The sequence below is a fragment of the Orycteropus afer genome, unplaced genomic scaffold (assembly GCF_000298275.1).
Source record: "Orycteropus afer afer isolate SDZICR_OR568_19922 unplaced genomic scaffold, OryAfe1.0 scaffold00017, whole genome shotgun sequence".
Taxonomy (NCBI): Eukaryota; Metazoa; Chordata; class Mammalia; order Tubulidentata; family Orycteropodidae; genus Orycteropus; species Orycteropus afer.
The window spans coordinates 4,774,779-4,798,726 of record NW_006921604.1 but is presented as its reverse complement, the minus strand read 5'-3'; the positions used below and the strand labels follow the sequence as shown (position 1 = coordinate 4,798,726).

At 36.9% G+C, this 23,948-nt stretch overlaps 1 protein-coding gene across 1 annotated transcript in view; it reads right to left on the bottom strand.

The window, feature by feature from the left end:
* Window positions 1-7,081: 7,081 nt before the first annotated feature.
* BUB1 (BUB1 mitotic checkpoint serine/threonine kinase) overlaps window positions 7,082-23,948 on the bottom strand; it is a 57,600-nt gene continuing 40,733 nt past the window's right edge. Inside the window, exons 20-25 of the mRNA XM_042783518.1 lie at window positions 12,162-12,277; window positions 11,687-11,848; window positions 11,378-11,535; window positions 11,101-11,275; window positions 9,422-9,528; window positions 7,082-7,277 (exon numbers count right to left, since the gene is read on the bottom strand). Of these exons, the coding sequence (XP_042639452.1) occupies window positions 7,082-7,277; window positions 9,422-9,528; window positions 11,101-11,275; window positions 11,378-11,535; window positions 11,687-11,848; window positions 12,162-12,277 (914 nt within the window). The remainder of the gene's footprint in view (window positions 7,278-9,421; window positions 9,529-11,100; window positions 11,276-11,377; window positions 11,536-11,686; window positions 11,849-12,161; window positions 12,278-23,948) is intronic.

The following is a 23,948-nucleotide window of genomic DNA, read 5'->3' as shown; positions in this document are numbered from 1 at the left end:
AAAAAAAAAAAAAAAACACCTAATAAATACAAATAGGTAATTCTTTGGGGGGCAACATAATAAAATGAACCTAAGGAAACAAAAAAAGAAGGCACAAATAAAACAGAAAATAAGGTGATATACTACAAAATCGGAAGACATACAAAGAATCATAAAAACCTACTGTTTAATTCTACAAGTTCATTTATACTAAACCTACTGCAATCTTCAATTTCAAGGCATGGCCCCCCACCAGACACTTCATTTACATAAGTGTGGTATAAGTATGTATATTGCCTAAGTATATCAACCAATCCCTATAAGGTGCAAAAAACAGACCAATCACAGGGCAGTTTGCAGCCCGGAACTAGATTAAAAGTATCAAATTTCAACTTGTTTATCTTACCCAAGAACTGTCAATCAACTAAAGTCGCAAACCCTCTGGAGTTTGTCACTGGAGAAAACTAGGGCAAAGGTAACTCCACAGCTTAGGGGAAAAGCCTTCCAAGCTGTTTTTCCAAAGAACCAAAGCAAAAGTCCACATAAAAGAATTCACTTCACTTTATTAAAAAAAACAGACTGTTGATTCCAACTCATAGTGATCCTATAGGACAGAATACAACTGCTCCATAGGGTTTCCAAGGCTACTGTAAATCTTTAGGGAAGCAGACTGCTTTATCTTTTCTTGAGGAGCGGTGGGTTCAAACCACCAAACTTTCAGCTTTTGGTTAGCAGCTGAATGAATGCCTTTAACCTCTGTGCCACCAGGACCCCTACATTTATGCTAATGTAGCTTTAATTTCTTAGAAAACTATAATTTACCTAAACTGACCCCAGAAAAGACAGAAAATCTAAATAGACCAATTCCCATAGAAGAGTTGTTGCAGATGTGCATCTCAAAACAGTATCAGGCCCTGATGGGTTCACAGGCTAATAATTCTACCCTTCTTTAGAGGGTACATGATTCCAGTGCTATTTATATTATTTCAGTGCATGAAAAAGGAGAAGTCCCAAGTTATTTTATAGCACATATTTACTTTTAAGTAACATTGATTCCAAAGCTGATAAAGATTGTACCAAAAAGTCAACTAGACACCAATCTTATTTATCCTAAGTAAAATGTTCACAGAGATAAGAATCCAGCAGCTCTTAAAAATCCTGAAAACCAAAAAAAAAAAAAAAAAAAAATCAAACTCACTGCTGTCGAGTGAGATCTGACTCATAGCATTCGACCCTTCTTGGGTTCCTGAGACGGTATCACTATGGAAGTAGATTGCCCAACCTTCCTTCCAAGGAGTGGCTGGTGGGTTTGAACCGCCAGCCTTCTGGTTAGCAGTCACATGCCTTAGGCAGATGTAAATTCACTTTAAATTAAAATTCAAAACAATCTCATAAAAATATTGTCAATGTGTTTTATTGGTTTTTCTTTTTTGGTAACCTCATAAAAATAGTCAGGAAAATGCAGAGAACAATGAAAGGACTACAGTTTCACCAAATGTAAAACCATGTTATAACTGTGTGATCCTGACTGTGAATGGATAGGACAATGGAATGAAATATAACGCCTATATAGATAGATCTCAGAACCTATGGGTATTTGGTTTGATAAAATAGATTTCAAAACAACAACAATAATAATAAACCCACTGCCATCGGGGTGATTCTTATAGTGACCCCCATCGGGTTTCCAAGGCTGTAAAACTTTACAGAGGTAGATTGCCTCATCTTTCTCCCACAGAACAGCTGGTCGGTTTGAACCACCAACCTTCTGGTTAATAGCCAAATGCCTTACCCACTATGCCACTAGAGCTCCTTAGATTTCACAACGATTGGAACAAAGGATGGATGGACCACTCAATCAATGGTGGTGTCCAACATCTGGATAAAATTGTATGGACTATACCTCCACACTGTACATGAGGACAAATTCCAAATGTACCAAGCATTTTGTGGGCCCAATAAAAAAACACCACCCCCAATTCCAGAACCTATGAATGAATATTGCTCCTGTGATTATGCTGTGTTGCATGGAACAGCTGACCTCAGCATCGGGAGATTATCCTGGATTATCTGGGTGGGTCTGGTATAATCCCATCACCCTTAACAACCAAGTTTTTTCAGGCTGGTGGCAGTGGAGATCACAGAGATTCAAAGTATGAGGATTTGACTCACTGTTGCTCGCTTTGCAGATGGAGGGGACCATGTGTAAGAAGAAAAGATGATTCTGAGAAGCTGAGAGCAGTGCCAGCAATGAAACAGGGATTTTAGTTCAACAACCACAAGGAGTTGGATTCTGCCAACAACCTGAATGAACTTGGAAGCAAATTTTCTCCAAAACCTTTAGATATGAGTCTAGCATGCTAGTCCCTTAACTCTGGCCTTAAGAGAGACCTGAAACAGAGAACCCAACTGCGTCCTGCAGAGCTGACCTACAGAACTGAGATAATAAACAGATGTTGTTTTAAGCTGCTAAATTTTTCATTTGTTACATAGCAATAGAACATTAATAGAGATTTTAATGCAGTAAGACCAAAGTACTAGAATACATGACAGAATTCTTTTATAATCTTGGAGGGGGAATGCATTTCCAAATAACTATGGCACAAAATCCAGAAAACAGAGGAAAAAATTGATATATAACTGTGATAGTTGGGGTTGTGTGTCAGCTTGGCTGGACTATGATTCTGAGTGGTTTAAGCAGTTGTGATGTGGGTTAGTCCCATGATATCAGATGTGCATGTTTTGAGCAGCCAATCAGTTGAAAGTGAGTTCCCCTAGGGGTGTGGCCTGCTTCCAGTATATATATGCATATATATATGGACATCCTGGGAAAATGAGACACTCTTCTGTGGATTGAGATTCTGTTGTGCTGCCTACAACTGTCCGTGAGTGAACAATCCACCATCCGGCCTGGTAATCTTGGATTTGTCATTTGTCAGAGTCAACAGCTGGTATATACTGCCTGCCAACCTTGAGCTCGTCAGCCCCTGCAGCTGCGTGCATTGGGAAAAGTTGGGAAAAGCCTCCAGCTTGACATTTGGTCCAAGAACTTGGGACTTGCCAGCTTCTATAGGTGTGTGAGCCATTTTCCTGAGATAAATTTCTCTCTCTCTCACTATAAGCTTTACTGGTTTTGCTTCTCTAGAGAACCCAGCCTAACACAATCACCTAAAAAATAAAGTTTTTGAATGCAAAAACCACTATGAATGAAGTTAAAAACCAAACCAAACTGGAAAAACTAATTCTAACTCATGATAAAGTACTAATGTTTCATGATATAGAGAGATCGTATAGATTTTTTAAAGCAACACCCCATAAGAAAGGGCAAAGAATATAGATAACTTAAGAAAAAAAGGAAACATAAATGGACTATGAATGGAAATATAAAACATATACACATGAAAGGATGTCCAACATCAGTCATAAGAAATATGCAAGCTGAACTACAAAGCATAACTTTTCACCTGAACAAAACTCCCAAAATTTGACAACACGTAGTGGACGAGCCTCTGGAGAAAGCTGCTCTTGTACTTTGTAGTAAATATACACTGAAGTGACCTTCCAGCAGAGAAATCTGTTTAAAGATTTATGTATCTATCCTCTGAACTAGCAAATCCCATCCTAGTAACTTATGCCATAAGAGAGATTTGCTCCTGTACTCACTGATTCGTAGCAATAAAATTTTGAAATCAATAGTGTCTCTAAATAAGGGATGGTTAAATAAATTACAGTACATCTATATAAAGGAATGGTATACAACTGGATCAATATAGCTGGAAAGATGAGCAAGAAAGCTGTAAATTAGTGTTTATGTATGTTCATATTTATTTGTAATGGAAGGATGAATACTGCTGTAACTTGATGAAGAATAACTACCTCCACCTCTAAGCTGCTATCACTAGACTTAGTGGATAAACATTAGAATACCTCCCACTAAACAGAAGACATGGATGTTCATCATTATTTAACCATCTTCTGAAGGCAGTAATTAGACAAAAGAACTATCACATAAAATAAGCATTATTTTCATAATGAAGTTAGGTATTTGGAAACTCCAAAAAAAATCAGCTAAAAAGCTTTTGGTGAACTCAACAGGCTGTATACAAACTACCAGCTAGAAAAAATGGGGAAAAAAGAACCTATTTAAAATAACAACCAAAAAGTTTTGTCCTAGTGTTTGTTGTTGTTGTTATGTGCCGTCGAGTCGGCCCCGACTCATAGTGACCCCTCCTTGGGTTTCCGAGGCAGTATCACTACGGAAGTAGGATTGCCCAACCTTCCTTCCGAGGAGTGGTTAATACTAGTATAAAAAAAACTATTATTTATTTATATTTTTTACTTTTCAATTGAGTCTGGCTTGTTAAGGCACAAAACCTGTCTTAGTTATCTAATCTAGTGTGTTATTCACAGAAATACCACAAGTGGATGGCTTGAATAAACAGAAATTAATTTTCTCACAATTTAGGACGCTCAAAGTCCAAATTCAGTGTGCCAGCTCTCAGGGAAGGCTTTCTCTCTCTGTCGGTTCTAGGGAAAGATCATTGTCTCTTCAGCTTCTGTTTCCTGGTTCCTTGGAGATCTCCATGTGGCTTGGCATCTCTCTTACCCTATCTCTGCTTTTTGCATGCTTGTTTAATGTCTTTTATATCTCACAAAATGGACTCAAGATACGCCCTACCCTAATCCTGGCTCATAACATAACAGAGACAACTCATTCCCAAATGAGATTATAACCGCACACATAAAGGTTAGGATTTACAACACTTATTTTTTTGGGACAAAATTCAATCCATAACAAAACAAACCTAAAAGCCATTTAAACTTTACAAACAAAATTTAAAAAAAAAAATGCAAACAATACAAGCAAAAGCTTCCTATCAAAAACTTTATGAAAACTCAAGACAAATGACAACTGGGACAAACATCTGTGCCTCATATATAAAGGGCTCCTACAAATCAACAAGAAAAAGATAATCCAACTGAAAAACAGGCAGAGAATAGTGCTCATAGAAAAACCACATAGGTTTTAAATATACAAATATATTTGCTCTAATTCATAAGGGAAATAAATGCAAATTAAAACTATCAGGAGATATTCTTCCACCTGTCAAGATTGTCAAAGGCCAAAGAGTCTGACCTCTATCAATGATAGTGTGGGGAGACAGGGACTTTTAATATATGCTGGTACAATCCCTCAGGATTATTCAAAAATATTGATTGGAAATTTTAAATGCATTCACCCTTTGGCCCAGTAATTCTACTTCTAGAGATTTATACTAGATGTGCCATATAATTACACAGCCATTAAAAAGAATGAGACCATTCTACACATACTGTTATATTTTCTGCTATATGTTAAGTGAAAAAAGCAAGATTCAGAAATATGTTAGTTGTATAAAACATATAGTCTATACAAATATGCATGGAATCATTTTTGGAAGGATTCATAAAAAGTAGGTTATGGTGGAGTGTGCCCATGAACATGTATAGGGTTGGGAGACAAGGTTTCTGCAAGTGTATTTGTATGTTCTGTAAGAATTCCCAGGTATATATAGAGCTGACAAGGAACAGGTTGTAGTCACTTCTTGGCCACAGCCAGCTACCCTGAGGGAGCCAGTAGTTGGACCTGTGGGCTTGGGACCATAGCTGCAACATCAAGCTCAATTGCCATAATATACTACACAAAAACATTGTTCCACATCCTACTTTGGTGAGTAACAACTGGGATCTCAAAAGCTTGCAAGCAGCCATCTAGATGCAATGATGGGTCTCTTCTTGTCCAGAGCAAAGAATGAAGAAAACCAAAGATGCATGGAAACAATTAGTCCAAGCAACTGGTGCACCATGTAATCCTCAGCCTATATGACTATGAGACCAGAAGAACTAGATGGTACCCGGCTATCACTGTCAACAACTGGGAGGGGGGTCTATGTAGGAGATCCTGGACAAAGTGGGAGAAAACTCAAAATCATTTAAAAAATAAAAAAGGACCAGGTTTGTTGGTCTGATAGAGCCTGACAGAACCACTGAGACTATGGCCCCTAGCTGCCCTTCAGGTCTGGAATTGAACCCACTCCTGTGGCTTCCAGCCAAACAAAAGACAGGCACACGGGCTAAACATTTACAGTAGGTAGATATGCTGCTTGGAGAGAACAATCATGGGAGAATAGGACTGTGTATGCACAGGGAGACAGCTCGTGGGGCAGGAGTGCATGGGAGGGAAGGACACAGGCAAGAGGTAACTATGGGGAGGAAATGGGGGGAGGGAGCTGTTGCATTGTGGGAAATTGCAGTAAAGTGAATTTTTTCTGTTAATTTTCACCCAAATCACAATAATGTTAAAAAAAATTAAAAAAAAAGTAGTTATGGTGGTTGCCTCTGGGACAGGAAACATGGTAAGTGGAAACAAAGGTAGAAGAAGCACTTTACTTTGTACTCTTGAATTTTCTACCATATCAGATTTGTTTTCATTAAAATACTAAGAAGGAAAGAAGGAAGGATGGTCAGTTCGGGTTTAGGACCCTTCACAGCTTTCAAAGTTAATAAGTTTTAAGTTGGGTGCCATAGTTTTATACTTCAATGATTTATACAGATTCTAAGACAGTTTTCAAGACCTGAGATTTTCCTTTGAAAAAGGGAAAATAAAAGCATTTGAATTTACAATTGTATTTCTTATGGGTAGCAATGAAGAATAGGAATGATAAAGAACAGACAAACTTTATTCATAAGCATTTTAAGTCCCATTGGAAGACTTTTGTGTTTTATACAAACACAAGACCTCTAATTTTGGAGAGGAAAAAAAAAAAAAAAAAAAAAGCAATCTTGACCCTTTTTTCATGCAAAATGAATAGATCTTGTTTTTAAAAAGGGATTTCTAGGTAGCATTTACATCCAAATGATTCTCTGGAGTGCTTGTAGTCAAAGGAGCCCAGTAAGCCACTGTGCAGACTTTGTTAAAATATCTACAACTAAGTCACATGAATACAGTTGTGGACTTTATTTTTAACAAACATTTACACAGATAATAAATGAGGAAAACATTAACATTGAAAGTGAGGTTAGCATTTACAAAGTGATTTCTAGAGAGGGCTCATATCCATTGTTATTTTCGTGAACGCTTATATTCTAAGAGCAGTACAATTAACCTATTACGCAAGGTCCTAATCTTGTTTGAATAGTGTTGCTGAAATATTTTCTTCAGTTTTTGCCTTAAAACGTCCAACGATGGAAGCTGATGACAGTCTGGTATATTCAACATGGTGTGAAAAAACTCGTTCCACATATCCAAATGAGGAAGCCTGAAGAAACAAAGCATAAATAATGGATAAAATGTAGTCTTCAACATATAGGCCAATGCTACCACCCCATTACAGAGCAAATTCACTTTCCATACAGCAGTTCATACACACTTTGTCTCATGACATTGACTGTAATTTCCCACAATGCACAATCCCACATTGTTCTCCCTCTCTATCCAGGATCTCCTGCATAGATCCCCTTCCAAGTGGTGGACAGTGGTAGCTGGGCACCATCTAGTTCTTCTAGGCTCATGGTCACATACACCTCATTACTCTTTTATGTGACTTCCATAGGCTTGGACAGCTTAAATAACAAGTCTAAATTACATGTAACCTAGAATATCACCAATTAAGAATGGAAACATTGAATCTATTATAAATAAGAGAACTTAAGAATCCAAATAAATGTCTTGTTTAAAAAAAAAAAAAAAAGATTTAAGATATATAATCTTAACTGAAATCACTCTTGGAGGTCACCTTTCAGCCAAATAAGAGATTGGTTCATAAAATAAACAATATCACCCATAAGTATTATGTTCCTTTAAATAATCACCTATATGAGAACAAATAGTCAATATTTACCCTAAAGAAAAGATGAGAAGGGAAAGGGGGCAGTGGGGAGGAGGGGAAGCTAGAAAATGGGAATAGAGCAACCAGAATGGATATAATGAGCATACTGACACATTGTTAAAAATGTGACCAAGGTCACTGAACAATCTGTATAGAAATTATTAAATGGGAACTTAATTTGCTGTGTAAATTTTTACCAAAAATGTAATAAAATAGAAAATAAAGCTAAAAAAAATAATTAAAATACAGTCTTTTAGTAATAGCTCTTAGAAGACTTTTTTAAGAAAATATATCTGATCTTGGCTTGCTGTACTTGGTGCTCGCACCTGATAACCTGGCCCAACTCTTCAGAGCCTAACTGCCTATGTGCCAGGGCCAGGTGCACAGGCTGGGATGCAGAACAGAGCTCAGGCTTGAGTGCTAACTACTGTAATTGTTAAAGTTAACCACAGACATGCAAGAACATGGAGATAAGGCACTGGTGACAAAGCTGAACATAACTAAAGTTGTGCTTCAGACAGAAAATTCAGCCCATTATCAGTGGACCTGCTGAGGTTCCTCAGACTCTCTCCATACTGGTAGGCATATGGGCAAGCCCAAAGACTTGGAAGCCTTGCTGAATAACAGACTATCTGTTCCTTTGATTATGAGCAATAGGAAAAATAAAGTATTTGCTGAATTTGATGACTTATTCAGCAGCGTATGCTATGTTGTTATAAAGTTTCCCTCCAGGGCCTGAAGCTATGTACAGCATATTACATTTCATAAAATTATTGTTGGTTCTTTTATCTTTTTTGGGAGGGGATGGTAAAGAGAGGAATATTCAGTTTAAATTTACTTTGTGTAAACATTGATAAAAATCCATTAGACTGTATACTTGAGATAAGTGTACATTCTGGTGTTTTTATACCTTAAAAAGAGTTTTTTTTTCTTTTAAAGTATAAATAATAAACACCCATGTAGCAGATACTCAGCTTAAACAAATGTGACCAATACAGTTTGTTCACACATTAGAGTCATTCATGTTGAGAAGTCAAGCTCTAGTCTAACTTTCACTGCAATTTTATAGATGAGGAAATAGTCTCAGAGACACTAAACTCACCTAGAGCTGAAGCATAAAGCCCTATCCTGTGATAGTTAGCTAGCTGCCTCATCATTATTACTTTATAATTTATGAAGCACTTTGACATACATTATTTCCTTTGCTTCTTACAATAAGCATTTGAGGAAAGTAAGATCAGTACTATTCCAATTTATATACTCATGAAACAAACAAGCAAGCAAAAACCTGAGGCTCAGTAATTATTAGCTGACTTCTCTAAACGGTAAAGGGAAACGTGACTGTGTGTGGGATACCAACCACTCAGGAAGTTTCAATGATTCTACAAGGGCACTGTCTGCCTAGCTCAAGGTCACAGTGCTCACTGTGCCCAGTGCCATGATTGTGCCATTTCACCTCTTGCCCAAGGCATGGGTTTTCCATGCAGTGGCAGACATTCATTTTTTACCAGATGGAATATAACTTTCTATTATCTTTTTTCTCTTTTCACTATAGCATCAATGCCAATACCTACCTTCTAAAAAGACCTTCAGGCTTCCAGATCCCTCCTTCATTTTTCACTTTCATGTAAGTGCCAAAGAGCATGCAGTACACTGTCGCAGCAACTCCAAAGTAATCAATCTATAAAGAAAATTCAGGTAACATGACTTAAATTATAATTACACATAAATATATTAAAGTGTTGCTCTAAATTAGACAACAAGCTAAATAATACCATGATTTCACTCTTAAAGAATTTTGGAAGGCATTTGCTTAGCCACTCCACTGACATGTCCTACCTATCCAGTCTGCTAAGAGGTTTCCATGGACAGCAGATAACCTACCAATTCCCATGGTGGCCTCCTGGAAAGCTTTGTCTTCCTGAGCTACTGTGGCCTTCATATAGATAGCACCACACAAACCACTTTACCCTCTCTTCCACACTGCCAGTGTGGAAGTCAGCCCAACTCCTACCCCTGGGACTCTGTTCTCTAATTACACTCCAAGGCTCCTTCTCTCTGTGTGCTGTGTTCATAACCAAAAAGAACACTCCAGCATGGAGAAGAGATGACTATCTCTACCCACCCCACCCACCCCACTGGTCCCAGTAGATGCTAGACCATCATTCACACACTCTAAGGTCTCACAGATAGTGATACATAGTAGAAATAATTAAAGTGTACCTTACCTAAAAACTCTTACCATTTCCTCTCTGGAAAGCCATACCTCTCACCCAGAACCTGTACAGTTGGTTTGGTTTACCAGGTCCAAAACTTTCTGTTTCTTCCAGCTAGTATTCTCTTTACTAGTCACCTAAAAGGAGCTCTGGTAGCATAGTGGCTAAGGCACTTGACTGCTAACCAGAAGGCTGGTGGTTCAAACCCACCAGCCACTCCTCGGAAGGAAGGCTGGGCATTCCTACTTCCGTAGTGATACTGCCTCGGAAACCCAAGGAGGGGTCGCTATGAGTCGGGGCTGACTCGATGGCAAACAACAACAATAACAACAGTCACCTAAAATTTTACCTTGTTGAAAATTCTCCTAACAATTTAACTTTTTAATTGCTTTTTTTTTTTTTTTTGATAATTGAGCTTGTGTACTTTCTTTAATTAATATCAATAGCTTCTACACAGTCATTGAAAGCACTGAGAATATTAAACATGCTGGGGCTAGGGGCAGAACCTATGGCATATTTCTAGAAACTTTCCTCTAGGATAACAACAACTCATTTCTAACACCTTTGGATCTGACAATGTCATTAGTTGGAAATCTGATTGCACCATGTATCATAATGAAACCCACCATCTTGCCTGTGGGAGAAGCACAGGTATGACCAACGTCATGCCCAAATTCAGCCTGGAGTGGCCATGCTGGGTTTCCTTGTCACCCTGGCCACAAAGGAAACCAAGCAGGAATGATTTGATCTCAATGAACCCAGCATGCTCCTCGTGGAATGGCCTCCTTTCTGAATGTTTCACAGACCATTAAGCATGAGAAAGCTCACAGAATTTACTTGCTTTCCTTTTCTGATAACAGAATCTATAGTTGATAAATAAGAAAGGAGTGTGGTTCCGTCAGCTCTGAGTTCTATCTCTTCTTCAAATGCTGCTCAAGAGACCAGTTCAAACTAACTAGATCCCCAAATTCATTTGGAAAATCTGAAAAGTGCAGTAAGAGAAAAAAATTTCCAAACCTCTCATTTTAGTTCTATACCTGGTAGGTCCATGGTTTCTTACTGAGCATCTCGATACACTGAAAACCAGATGTTTCACATTTTGCTGTAAAGGTAGTTCCTTTTGGAAAAAGTTTCATATCTATACTCTGACCCAGGTCAATCAATGCCAAGCCTGCAGATAAATCATCATCTTCATTGTCCTGTTCTAAAAATCTGTATTAAACACAAACAAGTTCCAGATAGCATGAAAACAAATAATAAAAGATTAATAAGGAAATGTTAAGAGAAGAACCCCATCACATGCGTAACACTTGCCTGTTTCCAAGTATGAAATTGTCTGGCTTAATGTCTCCATGAATGATTTCGCAGTTATGGACTTGTTCAATCATGTAGAGCATTCTGATAGCAAAAGAGATGACTAGAGCTTGAGGCATCACTTTTTCAGGGGTATTTTTATACAGGTTAACGGCATTCTAGAAACAACGGAAAATGGAATCCTTAGTGGGTTGCGCAAGATTAGTGAAATTTTTAATCTAGTTTTGTTCCTATCCTCCAACAGAAGCTCCAATTACTTCAACTTTGTACTTCAAATTTGTATTTCCATCCCAAAATGAATATACTTACTAATAATGTTCCATAGCTGTAGAGATCGCCTACTAATACACTGCCATTCTGGAAAAAGTGGGCAGAATAGAATTTGATAAACATGTGTTGCATACTTGGCTTTAGTCTCTCCATTAGCTGGGTTCCAATGTAGAATTCCCAGGGGTTGGCAGGCTTCTGGACCTGCAAATCAGGTAGGTGACATTCATATCCAGAGTCACATTCTGGGAAATGATAGCAAGAAAGCAGCACAACAACAGACTGGAATTGAAAGTGATGGCAAGCTATGAACTGTCTGAGCTGTTGCTGCAGTATGGGACTTCCTGTAAGATAATTTTACCAGCAAAACAATTCTGAATCTTTGTACACTAGTTTTGTTTTTTAATTGCTGCTTGTAGACCTGAATGAAAGCATCACTTTAAGAAAGAAAGAAGCTGGAAAACTCAAGTTCTAAAACTCATTCTATATTGTATACAAAATTCTTCATATTATTTACCTTTAAAACAAATTTCTGTTTATTTTTGGTATCATTCACATCTTCTTGGGTAACTTCATAGACTTGGGCAAAGGCTCCTTCACCAAGAAGATGATCAACGTAGATCACCACAGAACCTTGGAAGACATACCAAAATGACAAAAGGACTCCAGATATTAAAGACTTTATCAAAGTATCTTTTGGTGCCTAAATTTTACTTAGTGAAATGAACATATCTACCTTAGGAAATGTTTTTCTAGTCTCAGATGAAACTTTAATACCTACCACAAAATAGCTGGGCCTTGACCCCCATTATCAATTTATGATGGAGGAAAAATCTCTGGACCCCAGGGCTACCACCTTTGGCAGTCATGCCCTACTGATCAATTTTCTCATATGTTAAAGGAGTAATACCTGTGCTGCCTGCTTTGTAAGACTATTGTGATGTTAACTAAGAAAAAACATGTAAAAAATCTTTTGTAAAATGTTAGTAAGTTCAAACATTTTATAATTACTTCAGATTAAGAGGACAAAATATAACTGTAACAATATTTCTAATAGATTATTATTTTGGAATAGTTTTTGATTTACAAAAGTTGGAGGAATAGTAGTGAGTTTTGGTATACTCTATTTTCAGTCTCCCCTATTGTTAACTTTTACATAACTATGGTACATTTATGATAAATAAGGAACCAAGATTGGGTGTGGTAACTAAACACATTGATTCAGATTTCATTAATTTTTCTTAATGTTCCAGGATACATTAATTTAGTTGTCATATCTCCTAAGTATGTGACTTTCCTTACAACGAGTTTGATAGTTTTGAGTACAGGTCATGTATGTATGATGCCTCTCAAATGAAATTTTTCTGATGTCTTTCTGGGTCTGTTTGGCTTTGGGGAAGACAATTATAGAGGTGAAGTTCTAATAGAGTCTTTAGTTAAAACTTTTAATATAAATAGGACAATTACAAAAGGTGTAACATATACATAATGGGAACATCAGAAGAAGATAGAAAGGAATGTAAGAACAATTTGAAGGAATAATGAATAAAAATTAAGGACACCAAGCGACAGATCAGGGAAGCTTAAAGAATACCACGTAGGAGAAATACCAGAAAACTACACTTAGCCGTATCATATTCAACCTCAGAGACTCATACATATAGGAAATCTTCAAAGTCAGAGGAATAAAAAGTACTGTATGTATAGAAGGATAAGGATAAGAATTATATTGAATTTATCTTCAGAATCCATGCAAGCAAGAAGAGAGTAGAATGAAATATTTAAATTGTTCAAAGAGATTTAGAATTTTGTATCCAAAAAATTATCCTTCTAAAGTGAAGGAGAAATAAAGACTTTTCTAAAAAAAAAAAAAAAAAGAGGGAATTTGTCACCAATAGAACTAACTGCCTTGCAAGAAATCCTAAAAGTTCTTCAAAGTGAAGGAAAATCATATAGGTCAGAAATTCAGATCTACATAAATAAAGGAAAAACATTAGAGAAAGAATAATGAAACTAAAATAAGATCTTTTATTTTTTTATTTTTCTTATTCTTAATTCATCTAACAGATAATAATTTGTGCAAAATAATTAAAGCAACAATGTATTCAGCAGTTATAGCTTATAGATAAGTGAAATGAATGATGGCAACACATTGGATAGGAGGGAGGAACTACGAATACATGTACTACCCATAAGACAGTATGGTATTATTTGAAAGTTAACTTATTCTAGGACAACCAGTTAAAAAAATAAGAAGTTTGTCTGATATTCTGAAAAAGGAGAGAAAATAGAATCATATAAAACACTATTGAAATCAGAGAAGGCAGAAAAAGAGTAGAGGACCAAAAAAAAAAAAAGAATATAATAGTTAATTCAATAATTTCAACAAATCACTTTCAACCTGAATGGTCTAAATACACCAATTAAAAGACAGACTATTGGATTCAAAATGGAGTCTCATCAGTAATCACAACACTAATTCCTTCTAGCATCTTAGTGCTTGAAAAACTAGGTAGAGTAGTTTGAATTAGGGATTCTGGTGCTCTGAACAGCTCACTGAGTCAGAGTATACCAAACTCAGGTGAGTAGAATTAGAAAGGAGAAAGGGATGGGAAAAAATAACAAGATCAGAAGATCTATCCTGTGGAGTGCCGATAGGCAGCCGAGAAAGGCCATTGGAGACTTCCCTGGGGGAGCGCCAACTGGCAGGTGAGAAAGGCCACCCAAGACTTCCCTGGGTTAATGAAGAAGACACACCACACCAGCATACCAGCATCCACACCAGCATACCACCGATCACCCCAAGGATCTACCTTCAGTACCTGATTTTATTGGTAACTTGGGTTGGCTAGGTGCAAACAGGCATGTCCAGTACCACTGAAACCCAAGCAGAGTCCACTGGTGGTGCAGGAGGGTGGGACTGGGGAGGTGTCCCTACGGCAGATCACCGATCAGGCTTGGGTCAGCTTACTGGCACTGGGAGGCCTACACTTAACTTTATCAGTAATATTGAGACCACAGGTTACTAGCAGGCACTCTCTTGACTCTAGTGTCACTGAAACTGAGTGAATCTTTGGCTCCGTGGGTGGGTGGACCCACAGAGAAACTCCCAAGATGGATCGTGGTCTGGGCCGGTGCCGCGGGCAACCAGGCCCAGAGAGGAACACCTGCGGCAGATCGTGGAGCCAGACAGTTGTCTTGAGTCAGCTTTTTGACACCAAGGGGACTCAGAAGTGGGGTTTTTAAGTGTGTCTTAGCCAGGCAGAAAGTGGCGACCCCCCTAACAACTGGAGTCTTTGCTGAAATTGAGCTGTGAGCCTGGGAGTAACATTACAGCGTCATTAGCAGCCCGCTCAAAGCCTTAGAAACCGCCCCTAGCAACAGGGAACTTCCCTTTTTCCACTCTTCTGCTCCCACCTTCTCTGCCAATTACCTCACTCACCCAACAGAAGAAACCACATTCAGCCACCATAATACCCCCTGGTTCAAACTCTAAACCCTCTTTATGACAAACAGAAACCCATATCCACATTCCACACAGTGATTCCACCATCACAAAGAAAACTGCAGAGCAACCTTTTGTTGTTGTTATTATGTGCCGTCGAGTCAAACCCGACTCATAGCGACCCCTCCTTGGGTTTCCGAGGCAGTATCACTACGGAAGTAGGATTGCCCAACCTTCCTTCCGAGGAGTGGCTGGTGGGTTTGAACCGCCAGCCGTCTGGTTAGCAGGCAAGTGTCTTAGCCACTATGCTAGCATAGCTGAATTAATAACTAAAAAAATAAAATACACCATCTTCACCTTTTCAAAATATTAAAACATAAAACGAAGACAAAATAAATCAATCCATAACCAACAGTTAAAGGCAACCTCAAAATGTCTAAGAAACAACAGGCAACCTCAAATCAAACAAAAAAACAGGACAAGGCATTAGAAGCAAAACCATAAACAAAGGTCTCATTAAACATGGAGGAAGAGGAGGCAATAGAATTATCTGAGAAGAAATTTAGAAGATATATTTATAGAGCTTTACAAGAGCCAAAGGAAACCCCAAACAGAAGTAAGGAGAACGCAGACAGTTCCCTAGAAGAACTAAGGAAAATCATTTAAGAACAAAATAACAAGATTAATATACAATCAGAATTCATATAAAAACAGTAGTTAGAAATCTAGAAGATGAATACCAAAATTACAAAATTACACAACACAGCAGAAGCAGAAAAGAGTAGGTTAGAACTGGCTAAAGAACGCATATCCCAACTAGAAGACAAATCCTTGGACACCACCCTGTATGAAGAAAAATCAGAACAAAGATTTAAGAGAAATGAAGAGAACCTAAGAATTATATGGGATGGCATGACAAGAAATCACATAAGATTCATTGGAATTCCAGAACAAGAAGAGGCAGAAAAAAAACACCAAGAAAATTGTGGAAGACCTGCTAGCAGAAAACTTCCCCCATATCATGAAGGAAGAAAAGATATTTGTCCAAGAAGGGCACAGAACCCCACACAAGATAGATCCCAAGAGAAAAACACTGAGGCATATTATAATCAAACTCTCCAAAACCAAAGACAAAAAATTTTGAGAACTGCCCAGGACAAAAGAAATATTACTTATAATAATCAAACAGTCAGGCTGAGCTCCGATTACTCAGCAGAAACCATTCAGGCAAGAAGGCAATGGGATGGCATATATAAAACATTGAAAGAAAAGAACTTCCAACCAAGAATCCTATATCCAGCCAAATTACCATCAAATATGAGGGTGAAATCAAGGCATTCTCAGACAAACAGAAATTAAGAGATTTTGTAAAAACTAGACCAACCCTACAAGAAACGCTTAAGCGAGTTCTTCCAATAGAGAACCCACAACAGAGACAACAAAATCAGGATATGTGGCATCAACACTAAAACCAAATCAGAAATAAAAACTCAAAATAAGACTATAAAACATTGTACACTAAAAACCAAGGAAGTATATCAGCACACGACAACAGCAACTAACCTATCAGAGGGAATAAAACTTTTAGGTACAAGCTTCCAAATGGAGAGGAAAACAGGACAATGTCTTCACAGTATGCACTGTTCTAAAAATATAGAGACAAGAATATACTCCAAGGTAACCACAGAGAAAATTAACAGTCTGCTGAGCAAATCCAGAAGGAAGGCAAACATAAGGGTTTAATAAGCACAAAATCAACAATAAAGAAGAAAAGAGAGAAAGCATCAGGCAACAAACTGAACTCAGCACAGAAAAATGTATGGACCAAGGAAACACCAACAACACAACAAAAAAACACAACAGAATGACAGCAATCAATTCATACCTATCACTAAGTACACTCATTGTGAATGGACTAAATGCACCTATCAAGAGAAAGAGAGTGGCAGACCGGATAAGAAAAGAAGACCCATCGATATGCTGCCTACAAGAAACCCACCTTAGACACAAAGATAAAAACAAATTAAGAGTTAAGGGATGGAAAAAAAGATACCAAGCCAATGGTAACCAAAAGAGCAGGAGTGGCAATATTAATTTCTGATAAAATAGACATTATGATGAAAAACATCATATGAGACAAAGGACATCATTATATGATGCTGAAAAGGTAAACTGACAAAGAAGACATTACAATAATAAATATTTATGTACCCAATGAAAGTGTTCCAAAATACGTGAAGCAAATATTAACTGAATTAAAAGGGATAACAGACAACTCTACAATAGTAGTAGGAGACTTTAACATACCACTTTCAAAGAGGGACAGGTCAACTAGGAAAAAACTCAACAAAAATACAGAAGAACTCAACAATACAATCAACCAACTCAACCTCATAGACATATACAGAGCATTTCATCCAACAAAAGCACAATTCACATTCTTCTCCAGTGTACATGGATCTCATGTACATGTAGGTCCAGAGTAGACCATATGTTAGGACATAAAACAAGCCTCAATAAATTCAAAAGCATTGAAATACTACAAAGCATCTTCTCGGACCACAATGCTGTAAAATTATAAATTAATAAAGAAAGAGTAAGGAAAAAACATTAAACATATGGAAGCTGAACTATTCACTGCTCAAAAACTACTGGGTAATAGGACAAATAAAAACTGAAATAAAAAAATTCCTAGAAACAAATGAGAATGAAGATACATCATACCAAAACCTATGGGACACAGTGAAAGCAGTACTCAGAGGACAGTTTATAGCAATAAATGCATACATCAAAAAAGAGGAAAGAAACAAAATCAACACTCTAACTCATCAACTCCAACAACTAGAAATAGAACGACAAAAGAATCCTAAGTGGGGGACCAGGTTTGCTGGTCCGATAGAGCCTGGTGGAACCACTGAGACTATGGCCCCTCGCTGCCCTTCAGGTCTGGAATTGAACTCACACCTGTGGTTTCCAGCCAAATAGAAGATAGGCGTATGAGTTGAACATTTACCTGAGGTAGATAAACTCCTTGGAGAGAACAATCATTGAGAAAGAAGGGCTGCCTATGCACAGGGAGACAGCTCAGGGGGCAGGAGTCCATGGATGGATGGACACTGGGAAGAGGTAACTATGGGGAGGAAATGGGAGGGGAGTTGTTGCATTGTGGTAAACTGTGGTCAATGTCATGAGACAAAGTATATGTAAACTGCTGTATGGAAAGTGAATTTGCTCTGTAAATCTTCACCCAAATCACAATTAAAAAAAAAAAAAGAATCCTACAGTATCTAGAAGCAAGGAAATAATAAAGATGAGAACAGAAATAAATGAAACAGAAAACAAACAAAAAAAAACATAGAGTAAATCAACAAAACCAAAAGCTGGTTCTTTGAAAAAAAAAAATCAATAAAATTAATAAATCTCTAGCCAAGCTAACCAAGAAAAAAAGACATAAGATAAAAATTACAAATATCAGAAATGCAAGAAAACCATTACTACTGATCCCATGGACATTAAATTTGATAACTTAGAGAAATGAACCAATTTTATTCAAAAACACAATCTACCAAAACTCCCTACAAGGAGAAATAATCTGAATAGGCCTATATATCTATTAAGAATATTGAATCAATAATTAATAATCTTCCAAAACAAAAAGCACCAGGCCCAGATGGTTTACTGGCATATTCTGCCAAACATTTAAGGAAGAAATAAATGAAACCAATTTTCTATAATCTCTTTCAAAAAATAGAGAAGAGGTAATACTTCCTCAGTCCATGAGCCCAATACTACCCTACCCTAAAATAGATAAAAACATTTTAAGAAAGGAAAACTGTAGACCAATTGTTCTCATAAACAAAGATGCAGAAATCTTCAACAAAATCTTAGCAAATTAAATCTAACAATGTATAAAAATAATTATACAACATGACCAAGTAGGAGTTCTATCAGACATGCAAGGCTGGTTCCACATTTCAAAATCAGTTAATGTACTCCATCACATCACCAAGCTAAAGAAACATCATGTGATTGTCTCCATTGATGCAGAAAAGCATTTGACAAAATCTAACACCCATTCACAATAAAGAAAAAACTTCCCTATAAACTAGGAATAGAGGGGGAAATTTCCTCAACTTGGTAAAGAACATCTATAAAACACCTACAGGTAACACCATACTTAATGGTGAGAAACTGTATGCTTTCTCCCTAAGATCAGAAAGAATTGAAAAAAGTCTCTTCCTATTTAACAACATACTGAAAGTTCTAACTAATGGAATTAGACAAGAAAAGGAAATAAAGGTTATACAGATTAGGTAGAAAGAAATAAAACTGTCTTTGCTCACAGATGATATGACTGTCTATGCAGAAAATCCCAAATAATCTACACTAAAAACTCCTGGAACGAATAAGTGATTATTTCAAAGTTGCAAGACACAGGTTGATATATAAAAATAAACTGCTTAGTTATATACCAGCAATGAACAACTGGAATTTGAAATTAAAAACAAAACACCATTTACATTAGCACTGAAAAGACCACCCTCCACCTCCAAAAAAAACAACTTAGGTATAAATCTAACAAAATATGTACATGATCTATATGAAGAAAACTACAAAATTGATGAAAGAAATCAAATAAAATTTAAATAAGTGGAGATAATTCATGTTCATGGATAGGAAGCCTCAATATTATTAAGATGTTAGTTCTTTCCAACATTACCTATAGATTCAACACAGTCTCCATCAAAATCTCTACAAGTTATTTTGTAGATACCAACAAACTGATTCTAAGGTTTATTTATACCCAAAGGCAAAAGATCCAGACTAGCCAACATAATACTGAAGAACAAAATCAGGACTGATATTACCTGACTTCAAGACTTATTCAAAAGCTACAATAACCAAAACTGTATTTGTGAAAGAAGAGGCAAACAGATCAATGAAACAGACTAGAGAGCTCAGAAATAAACCCACACATCAACTAGTCTTTGACAAAGGAGCAAAGACAATCAATGGATAAACGATAATCTTTTCACCAAAATGCAATGGAACAACTGGATATCCAGTTGCAAAAAAATAAACCTAGACACAGACCTTACCCCTTTCGAAAAATTAACTCAAAATGGATTGTAGATCTAAATGTAAAATGCAAGTCTACGAAACTCCTAGAAGATTACATTGGAGAAAAACTAGGTGACCTTGGGTTTGGCAATGAGTTTTAGATATAACATCAGAAACACAATCCAAAGAAAAAACTGATAGACAGAACTTCATGAAACTGAAAAACATGCTCTGTGAAAGATACTGTCAAGAAAATGAAAAAGGCCACCGACTGGGAAAAAGTTTGCAACAGGACTCTGATCCAAATTATGCAAATAACTCTTAAAATTCAAGAATAAGAAAATGAAAAACTCAATTAAAAAACAGACAAAAGATCTGAGCAGATACTTCACCAAAGAAGATATACAGATGGCAAATTAAGCACGTGAAATGATGCTCAATGTTATACGTCATTAGGGAATTGCAACTTAAAACAATAATGAAATATCACCACACACCTATTAGAATGGCTAAATCCGAAAATCTAGTATGTCCATACAAAAACCTGCACATAAATACTTATAGAAGCATTCTTCATAATTGTCAGAACCAAGATGTTCTTCAATAGGTGAATGGATAAACCATAGCATGTCCATACAATAGAATATTATTCAACAGTAAAAAGAAATGAGCTATGAAGTCATGAAAAAACAGGAGAATCTTACATGCATATGTCTAAGTCAAAGAAGCCAGTCTTAAAGGCTAGGTATTGTATGATTCCAACTATACAGTTATATATTCTGGAAAAGACAAAGCTATGGAGACAGTAATAACACTGGCTGCCAAGGGCTAGAGGGTGGGTGAGGAATTAATAGAATAGGTAAAGCACAGGGGATTTTTAGGGCAGTGAAACTATTCCATATGATACTATAATTGTAGGTACCTGACATTATATATTTGTCAAAACCCACATAACTGTTTAACAAAAAGAATGAAGCCTAACTTACGCTGTAGACTTTAGTTAATAATAATGTATCAATATTCATTCATTGATTATAACATGTAACACACCAATGCAAAATATTAATGATAGGGGAAACTGTATGTGTGTGTTTGTAGAGGAGGTTTAGGGGAGCTCTCTGTCCTTTCTGTTCATTTTTTTCTGCTTTTTCTGGAAAAAAAAAAAAAGTGTATACTATAAAAAAGTATATCCTGAAGTCTTGCTCCCATGCTATCCACATCCACTCAGCCTCCCACCAACTTAATAATTTTTATCTTTTGTATATCCTTCCAGAATTCTCTGGAAATACTAATATGAACATACATTATCATGCCCTTTTTTGAAAAACAAAAAATAGCATGTAATACATATGGTTTTGCCTTTTTCATTTAATAGTATGTTTGGAGATCATTCCATATCAGAAAGAGCTACCTCCTTCTATGAAAGATGCCTTAGCTTTTACTGTAGAAGTGAAACATAATGTATTAAGCAGTCCCTTACCAACAGGCACCAAAGTTGTTGCCAATCTTTTGTTTTTACAAGTACACATGTCATTTTGAAAGTATGCAATTCTATCTGCAAGAAATTATTTAAGGGACTTCCGGTAAGATGGAGGAATAGGCAGACAAGTGACACACACCCTCCTCAACAAAGAAAAGAAAAACCAATTGACAGAGATACAGAAGATAATCCTGGAGCTCTGAGCTTTGAAAGGAACTGTACAGAAGTGGATTAGGCACCAACTAGCGGAAAAACCTGAACTAAAACAGTGAGTACAGAGATGGTCAGCACTGTGGACTGCCAGCTACTCTGATGGGACCAACAGCCTGAAAATTTCCAAGTGGTGTTGAGGCCTGAGAATTGACCTAAAGATCAGCCCTGGTCACCAAGGGCTGCAGGGACAACTGTGCTGGTGGCCTATGACTAGGAAGGGAAACAGCAAGGAGGGAGACAATCTGAGCTGTTGACTTTCCACTGTCTGGAGAGCGCAGCCATTTTGATTGTTTACACGTGGCAGCCATTTTGGGTATTTAAAGTGACCGAGGGCATAGCCATTTCGAATCTTTACAAGTGGCAACCATTTTGGATTTTAAAGTGATAGTATTCTCAGTCAGATTCCAGGGACCTAAAAATGGGCTCTGTTTGCCAAGGTTGGCAGACACATACAAGAAGCTAAACAAGAAAGGAGACAGGTGGTGAGTGTATAAGTGCTGTCAACTAGTGCATAGAGTAACACAGCACAGTACCCTGCTTGTGTAGATAACATAAAACAAAACAAAGAAAATGAAAATCATGGGCAAGTCACTCCAATTTACAATCACCAGTTAAATATAAACACAAAAACGTCACAATGCCTCAGAGACAACAAAGCATCACAGTCCACACAAAGAAGCAAGATAAAGCAGGAGAAACAAGGGACCAGGATATAGACCCAAAACATATCCCTGAGGAAGAAGCAGCATTGGAACTCCCTAATAAGGAATTCAAAACAATTATATTTAGGTATCTTCAAAGGATTGAGAAACAGATCAATGAAAATAGACAACACCCTAGAAGAATTTCGAAAGACAATACAAGAAAAAAATGACAAAATAAATGAAAAATTAGAAATGATACAAAATCTACAGATAGAAATCCAGAAGATTAATACTAAATTGTCAGAAATAGGTAACACATTGAAACGGCAAGGGAGTAGAATTGATGCAATGGAAGACAGAATTAAAGAGATTGAAGACAAATACCTGACTATTTCTTTGGAAAGGGATCAATCAGAAAAAAAGATCAAAATAAAATGAAGAAAGCCTAAGGTTCATGTGGGATACCATCAAAAGGAATAACTACATGTCATTGGAATTCCAGAACAGGAAGAGAAAAATAAAACCACTGAGAAAATTGTCCAAGATTTGTTGGAGGAGAACTTCTCTGATATGATGAAAGATGAGAATATATCCATTCAGGAAGTCCAACAAACCCCAAACAGGACAGACCCCAAAGAAAATCACCAAGACACATCATCATCAAACTCACTAAAACCAAAAACAAAGAAAGAATCATGAAAGCAGCATGGGAAGAACAAAAAGTTACCTACAAGGGGCAATCAATAAGACTAAGCTCAGATTTCTCAACAGAAACCATGCAGGCGAGAAGACAATGGGATGGTATATATAAAACACTGAAAGAAAAATTCCCAACCAAGAATTATGTACCCAGCAAAATCGTCCCTCAAATATGATGGTGAAATTAGGACATTTCCAGATAAGCAGAAATTAGGGGAATTTGTTAAAACCCGACCAACCTTACAAGAGATGCTAAAGGGAGCCCTTTGGACAGAGAAGCCACAACAGCAAACAACTGACCATTAACACACATGATGATATAACCCAGAAACCAACCCAGCTATGGAAATATCCAAAGAAGCCTACAAGATTGCAAACAGGGAACCAGAGACATCAATTGACAAATGAGGACAACTACAAACCAAAAAGAGAAAAAACCTGTGTCACTATAGAACTTCTAGATGGTAGGGATGTAAAGACAACTATAAGATAGAATGGACTGTTCTAAATGTGGGAAGAAAACTGTAAATCACAGGGTAACCTTAAAGAAAATAATAAACCGTTCACATCAAAATAAAAAAGAGGACCAACACAAATATTTAGCAAATACTAAAACAATAGCAACAAAGGAAGTGATTCATAAACAAAACGAGCTCAGCATAGAAAATTACATGGAACAAAGAAATCGACACTACAAAAAAGCACATAACAAAAATGACAGCAACAAATTCATATTTGCCGATAATTACCTATTTGGCAAGG